At 40.1% G+C, this 7,681-nt stretch overlaps 1 protein-coding gene across 2 annotated transcripts; it reads left to right on the top strand.

Annotated features, from left to right (window-relative positions):
• The first annotated feature begins 267 nt into the window (after positions 1-267).
• On the top strand, positions 268-7,181 carry LOC143855972 (uncharacterized). 2 transcript variants are annotated; one of them, XM_077366017.1, is made up of 4 exons: positions 268-424; positions 506-638; positions 1,173-1,392; positions 6,215-7,181. In XM_077366017.1, exons 2-4 carry the CDS (start codon positions 573-575, stop codon positions 6,760-6,762), a joined length of 834 nt encoding a protein of 277 aa, XP_077222132.1. In that variant the 5' UTR covers positions 268-424; positions 506-572; the 3' UTR covers positions 6,763-7,181. The 2 variants fall into 2 exon arrangements, with proteins under 2 accessions (XP_077222132.1, XP_077222139.1); XM_077366024.1 differs by lacking the exons at positions 268-424; positions 506-638 and adding an exon at positions 879-988.
• Positions 7,182-7,681: the final 500 nt, after the last annotated feature.

Genomic DNA, 7,681 nt, shown 5'->3' with positions numbered 1-7,681 from the left:
AGTTGATAATCAAGGGAACTACCAACCTAGGAATATTTAAGGGCCTGTTTGTTTTAGATTATGACAACCGATTGTGGAGTCCCCAACCGATTATCGCCCTAAAATTTAGTGCAGTTTTCGGTCCAATAATCAGTTGGGGACTGCACAATCTGTTGTTTTAATCTAAAACAAACATGGCCTTTGTGGGTTGAATTTAACAATATTTTTTCGTGTGAGTATCCCCACCCCATTTTAGGGCGGGACTAATCCCTATGGATGTACGCAATCATACTTGTGCTTATTTCAAGCTTCCCTGTTTCAGGGTCATTTGGCAAGGAACCTGAAAGGCCACAACTTGGACATTGTGTGGTCAGGTGCTGCTTGGACTTGTGGCAAACAGCTCAAGCATTACAAAGCATTTTGTCGCAGTGGGACCACCATACCTGTAAGCTTTGGTACTTCTCTGCATGTTTTGCTGCATCGATATGCTATTTTGATTGTCAAACATTGATTTTCTGATTCGCAGAGCCATTCTTTTGTTCTTGTCATGGCTAAAGAGGGAAACAACTATCTTGCATATTTGGACGATATGTATGAAAATAAGAAAGGGCAGAAAAAAGTCAAAGTCCGGTGGTTTCATCAGAATCAGGAAGTTATTGGTATGATTCCTCCACCAACTCCAAACCCTAGTGAAGTCTTTATTACACCTTATGCCCAGGTTAATGAGCTGGATCAGTATTGGCCCGTCAGTTCAATGGGTTCATTCTCCATATAAGTGGTACCGCATCTACAACCAGCAACCCTTGTTACCGAAAACTGTAACACCCGCGTCTTAGTATCATTTAAAAAAAATATTATTTTTTGATTCTTCATTGACCCAACCAAGTCAAAAACTACATCAGTCAACTCCGCAGATACATTCATTATTGGCACTTGGTTAGGTTCAAAACCAAATTGATCTGGCAAATTTCTACATCTACCAGGCTAGTGTTTGAACTTTAAACATTGGGTAATGCTTGCTAAAGTCTCTGGTTCGTTTTATTGATTCTTCATATCTCCTAAGTCACTACTGGCTATGTATGACGTGCCTCTTCATATTAGTGAATGATTGAAGTCGCCCTATGCCTTATTGATACTCTAGTTAGGGCTGGATGGGTTCCAAAGATCTTAGACTTTTTTCTGGTTTTATGTAGGAATGGATCCCTGCCTTTAGACCAGCCGCTCCTGATAAATTGGGCATGAGATGCTTGGGCGGCCTTACAATTCGGCAATGTCCTCCCTCTGGGAAGTTGACTGATGTAGTTTTTGAGGTTGGAACCCCAGTGGATGCATGGTGGAATGATGGCTGGTGGCAAGGAGTGGTAACTGGAGTTGACGGCTTTGGAGATGACGCTCTGCAAGTTTATTTTCCTGGTACGTATTTTTCTTAGAAAGATCAGTGCACTATTCAATTTTCTTCAAATGATTAGTGGTTTTTTTTTTTTTTTTGGCATGGAAATTTCGCTAGTGAATCCATTGGAAATTGTCGTCTCTTTTTTTTTTAAACAAGAAATTGGGTTGTTTTTCTGAAGTTTTTTCTTCTTCTGTTTGAACAACACTGAATATATGTGCATCATGTCTAATGCTAGACAATAGTCTTAATAAAGCAAGTACTTTGTGGAAGATCTTAGAGGGCTAGAAGATGCTCTTGATGGCTATTATAAGAAGTGCTATACTAAAAACTTCGATTGTCATCCTTCCCTCTCGGACACTGTCCAATGAAAGTACGAGATGGTTAGAAAAGCAATTATAGGAAGGAGAGACTAGGGATTCAATGTTGGCTATGAATAGGTTCAAATCATGGGATTCAGATGGCTTTATTATGGCATCTTACCAAGAGTGGGAATGTGTGATGGTTAGCTTATTAAAAATATGGAGTTCTAATGTATGGACTGTTTTACTAAGAGTGGGAAATGAGGTGCACTTCTGGCTGGATTTGTGGGTGGAAAAACACGGTTGAAGGATGCTTTTCCAGGACTCTTTGCATTGGCAAACAAGAAGGACGCTCTCGTGTCTGATTATATGGCAAGGGAACCGGCGGCAGGAAAGATTTTCTGGGATATAAGACTGAGCTGACATTTGAAAGACGAGGAGATAAATCGTTTTGCTTCTTTGTATCATTACTTGAATCACAGTACTACTCGCCGGTAGCGTCAGATGAAATGATATGGATCCCTGAAACTCATGGTGAATTCTCTTCTAAATCCTTCTTCTCTGTATTGAATAACGGAGGTCGTAAGGCAATTCGTCGCGCTGGTATATGGAAATCTTCAGCCCCTCCTCTAGTTATCGCGTTCGCATGGACAGTTGTTCACGAGAAAATCAACATGTGCGATCGTATGAAAAGGAGAAGATTTCAAATGGCCTCCTGGTGCATCCTGTGTAAATAGGCGGAAGAATCACTAGATCATCTACTTCTCCACTGTCCATTTACCAATCGGGTATGGATGGGGATGATCAATGCCTTTGGTGTCAAATGGGTCTTGCAAAAATCAATTAGGAGGGTGATTACCAACTGGTCTATCGTTGCTTTTGGCGATACCAGGAAGCTGCTTTGGAAGTTATTACCATATGCTCTCATTTGGAGCATTTGGAAGGAGAGAAACAGTCGTATCTTCACGGAGAAAACTAAGACTTTTGAAAGGATTGGATTAGAGTTAAAGGTTGAACTTATATCTTGGATTAAAAATATCAGAGGGGTATCATACGGACTCGGAGAAATACTGAGAAACTGGAAGGCTGTAATATGGGAGAGGAAGATTGAAGTGAAATTCAAGCCAAAATGGGAGCCACCACAGATGGTTTATTAAAGCTAAACTTCGATGGTAGTGCTATCGGAAACCTCGGAAAGGGAGGGGTGGGCGGAATATTAAGGGACGAAAAGGGGGATTTACTGATGTCATACTCCGGTCCCATCGGGAAATGCGACGCAAATGAGGCAGAAGTGAGAGCACTCTTGTTTGGTTTAAAATGGTACATATCTCACTTTTCTAAACCCCTGATCATTGAAGGCGATTCATCGAATGTAATCTCCAGGGCTTTGGGCAATTCAAAAGGGCCATGGCTTCTGCAAAATTATATATTGGAAATTAAGGATATTGTGAGAACGATCCGTCCGATAATCGTCCACAGAAGGCGCACCGCAAATGAAAGGGCGAATGTGTTGGCAAAACAGGGCATGTTTCACGAATCTATGCAAATTTGCTTACCGGGTAATGTAGGGGGGATTGGGGATGGGCAGTCTTAATTCGATACTAATACTCATTTACTGTAAGTGTATTGTGCTGGAGTCTATGTATTATGGATGGGGACATCTTGTCCCCTCCTCACATTCTAAGGATTAATAAAAGTCAATTTTCAAAAAAAATAAAAATGTATGGATTGCTTAAACAAGGAGACCAGTACCACTTTCATTAGTCTCTGCAGTCATTATTGGTGACTTACACCCTATCAGTCTCGTTGGTAGTCTTTACAAGATTATTGCTGAAGTCTTACCGATGTGGCTTAGAAAAGGTGCTTGTGGAAGTGATTTTTCCATACCAGGGGGTCTTTGGGGGAGGGAGACAAAATTTAGACATGGTCCTCGTTGCAAATGAGTGAATTGGTTCAAGGAATAGATAAAGTAATAGGAGCATCCTTTGTAAGATGGATATGAAAGAAGTTTACAATCCTGTAGGTTGGGGTTGGCGTGCATCTCTTCATTATCCTTCCATATCCTTGGGAATGGAGGATATGTTGACTTCTTCAAGTGCTTAAGAGATTTGTTGCAAGATGACTCAAGCTCCCTCTTCTTCCTTTCTTTAGTAGGGAAAGTACCAATTAGAATGTTGAAGAGCATTGGAAAGAGGGCTTCTTGAATGTTTTCTTGTTGGAGCCTTTCTTCATTCCATCTCACTTTGGGGATGACACACACATATCTTACCTTGGTTTGCCTCTCAGTTAGGGTATCCTTTCAAAGGAAGCTAGATTTTCTTTTGGAAATCTTACCTTGATTTTCCTTCAAATATTTTATTTTGCGAAGTAGGGCCTCTTGGTGGAAAGAATGGAAAGGAAGCTAGATTTTATAAATAAAAAAAATGGAAAGGAAGCTAGATTGTTGGGAGATAAGTTCTCTCTTTTGGGGGTGGATTACTCTTGTCAAGGCTTCCCTTTCAATCCTTCCGATCTACTTGATGTCTCGATTCAAAATTCCAGTGTCGGTTGGGAAGAAAATTTAGAATATCCAAAAGAGATATTTTATGGGAAGGCGATGAGGAAGGTAAAAGAGATTAAAACACCTCATAAAGTGGGAGGAGGTAAAAGAGATTAAAACACCTCGTAAAGTGGGAGGGGAGGGTGTGTTGGTCCAAGAGAAATGGGGAATTCGGTCATGGAAACTTATGCCGTAGGAATAAACCTCTCCTTGAGAAGTAATAATGGAGGTTTTTTGACGAGAATGTCCTTTGAAGGATGGTAAATTTGGGTAAATATGAGGACTCGGGTGGATGATGGGGGTGTGAGGTTTTAAGTAGAAGTGGAGATTCAAAATCATGGTGGTCAATTTGTTCGGTTCATTATGTTTAAGTCGGTGGTTATGTTTTGGGAGGGTCTTCGATTCAGTAGCATTCCGTTTTTTCCATTTTTAATCTATATAAGTTAGTTAGAGAGGAGTTTGAGTAGTAGATTGCACGAAGAGAGTGGGGTGACTTGGGATAGAGCTCAAGGTCTTTGTATAATGATTGCCTTTTTAGTAACTTGGGCAATTTCAAAAGGGATAAATAAGTGTGTTTGAGGATAAGGTCTCTTATTTGGAGAAAACCATGTGATATAAGAACCATAATATTTTCTTGGGTGCTAGTGCATGGTGAGTTTTAGGGAGTGGCGAACTCTTCAGAAACTGAAGGGAAATTATTTATGGAAGGAAGCCAAAAGAGAACTTAAAAGTGGCCTAGTTGCGTCTGCTCCCCGTCAAATTGAATTTTGATGGTTGCTCCTTGGGAAATCTGGGTCGGTCTGGAATTGGTGGGGTGTTTAGTAACAATAAAGATGAAATTCTAGAAGCGTTCTTGGGTCCAATGGATTTTGAATTACAATGAAGCTAAGTTTCACACTTTCCTTATCAATATTCAAGTGTTCCTTGAGGATTTGGGTGCTAGCTTGTGTGGAAGGTGACTAGGTGACATGAGCAGTGTAATGTCGTGGGAAATTCGTCAATAGCCCGCCCTGGGCCTTGGACGCCAGCTCATATTGTGGACAATTTCGTGACAATAAAGATGAAATTCTAGAGGTTTTCTTGGGTCCTATCAAAATTATGAATTATAAGGAAGCTAAGTTTCACACTTTCCTTATCAGTATTCGAGTGTTCCTTGAGGATTTGAATATTAGCTTGTGGGTGGATGGTGACTGGGTGACACAAGCAATGTAATGTCAAGGGATATTCGTCATAGCCTTGGCCTTGGATGCCAGCTTATAGTGGACAAGCCTTTGCATTTGTGAGTGCTCTGGATTTAACTTTTCATATGTATTGTGAACGTCAGGGTGTTGCAGACTCATGGCCAACAAGAATTTAGATAGGACAGTTCTCGCTGTAGAGCAACCTCTGACCATTATAGCCTCTCCTCTTTCTAATAATATTTTTTCTATTATTAAAAAAAAAAAGAATGGACGAAATTACAGGAACCAAGCAACTATGATTAGAGTCAATCTTCTTTGTTTGGGAACGGTGCTGTGGTTGTTATATTAATGATCGAAGTTGAAGGAGACGTCTAACCCACATGAGAGGCATTTTCTAGAAAAGGATAGTACTCATATTGATACACATTGGAAGAACTAGATTCTGACCAAGACAATGCATTTCCATCTCTATCAAATATCTTTAAAAAAATACACATCATCTCTGGGTTGAGTCCTGACCATAGTTAGCAAAACTTCATTTTAAACTGAAAAAAAAAAAAATTTGTAGGTTCGTCGTTTGAAACGTATTGAATGTGTTTTTTTTTTTTTTGAGCCAAGTCCAACTTTATCCCGTTATGATCCTGGAAACAGGTTGCATCTATCTTCCATTTCTCCTGTTTCTTTCCGAGGCAAGGGCTGATTTAGAATTTTTTATTTTTTGTGGGTTAGTATGGTTTAGTGCTATTTTCTAACTCTTTCTAGTGAAGTGGTTTCTCCTTTAAAATAAAGAAAAAGAATTATGTACCTTTCCTAATCTGCTCAGGTGAAGATATCTTCTCAATTATCCAACGAAGGGATCTGAGGATTTCTAGGGACTGGATATCGAACCAGTGGGTCAACATTGAGGTAAATCATAATATAAAAGGGTGGCCCAGTGCACGAGGCTCCAGCCATTGCGGCCCAGTAAATCATAATATAGTGTCTTCTACAACCGATGTTAACCCTTGCACGAAGTTCTCTGCATGCCCGACCATCGCCAAGGGAGCCGAGTCCGGTGGATCTGCAGTATCAGTCTGCGAGGTCCCCACTAATTCTGAACTTGATCCAGTTGAAGATGATAAGCAGGCAATAGCTGGTTTGGATGCGAGCAATGGGCTTCCCGAAAATGGAAAGTTGGTGAATTTTAGAGCACAAAAATGGAACCAAGACGAACTTGGGAAAGACAATGATGGTGTTGGAAATGGCAATGATGGTCAAAACAAGACCGGCGGTGATGACAAGGATTCTGAGTTAGTTATGAACAAGGAGGAGGTTCTTCGCCCCACACGTGAAGGGGTTCAAGTCAATGGAGTGGTTGTTGCCATAATGTGAAGTAGGAAATTTCGAGACGTATGTTTGAAACAATCATGATATGTGCAATGAGGATAGTGAAGATGATGGTTGTCAAGGCAAGCTTTTGAAATTGGTTGAGAGTTAAATGTTAGGGCTTTTGTAAATGCGATAGAGGCGAGATGGGGTTAATGCAGTGTTTCATGACCGTAGGCTAACTGGGAGGTGTATTGTAGTTTTAGCTTTTAACAGTTTGATTAGATGATGAATGTAATTAGGAGAAGCATTTCTTTTGAGGAATCTGGACTCGCTTGTGATTCGCGCTTCACATTTTTTGTGCCTGATGCTGTGTTGTTCGCCGTTTGCACATATAAATCAAAGACAGTTAATTACTAAGGGTTATATTGTATTATGGAGTAATTCCATATCATGTTGCTATGAATTAACTTTGTTATCTGTTGCATTTACCTCTTTATTTTATTTTTTGCTTGCATTCTTACAGCCATTTCTTCTCTAATTCTGAATACATTGAAGGGCGTAACGACATCTGTTGGATCTGTGGGTGTTGTACTTGTGGTATGTTGTCTTATTTGTGAGGGGCACTGGATGTGTTGTGATGGAAGTGAGCCCTACTTGATTTGATTAACTCTTAAAGTGGCCCCCCATCATCACGATCACCATCCGATCTCGATCGAACGGTTATGTGGTTGACTGTTTGTGAACTTGGTTTTGGTTTTAACACTAGATCATTTCCCTATAATTAGTGTCAGGCTGCTATTATGGAATTTTAAAAGTTGCAAGACTAGCATTTGGCAGAGTTAAAAGTTTTGATGAGGGAATAAGATAAATGTTCGAATAACCTGTGGAAGTTTGGGATTGTTTTTTTTTTAAAGAGGTGTAAAATTGTGGGCCCATAAAGGGGGAATTAAAATAAATCTAAAGGACAACTATGCCATTATTG

This window comes from Tasmannia lanceolata, unplaced genomic scaffold (genome assembly GCF_043159265.1).
Source record: "Tasmannia lanceolata isolate RefF3 unplaced genomic scaffold, GAP_Taslan_0.1 ptg000003l, whole genome shotgun sequence".
NCBI classification, from domain to species: domain Eukaryota; kingdom Viridiplantae; phylum Streptophyta; class Magnoliopsida; order Canellales; family Winteraceae; genus Tasmannia; species Tasmannia lanceolata.
The sequence above is the reverse complement of the archived record's forward strand: the minus strand, read 5'-3'. Positions and strand labels throughout refer to the sequence as shown.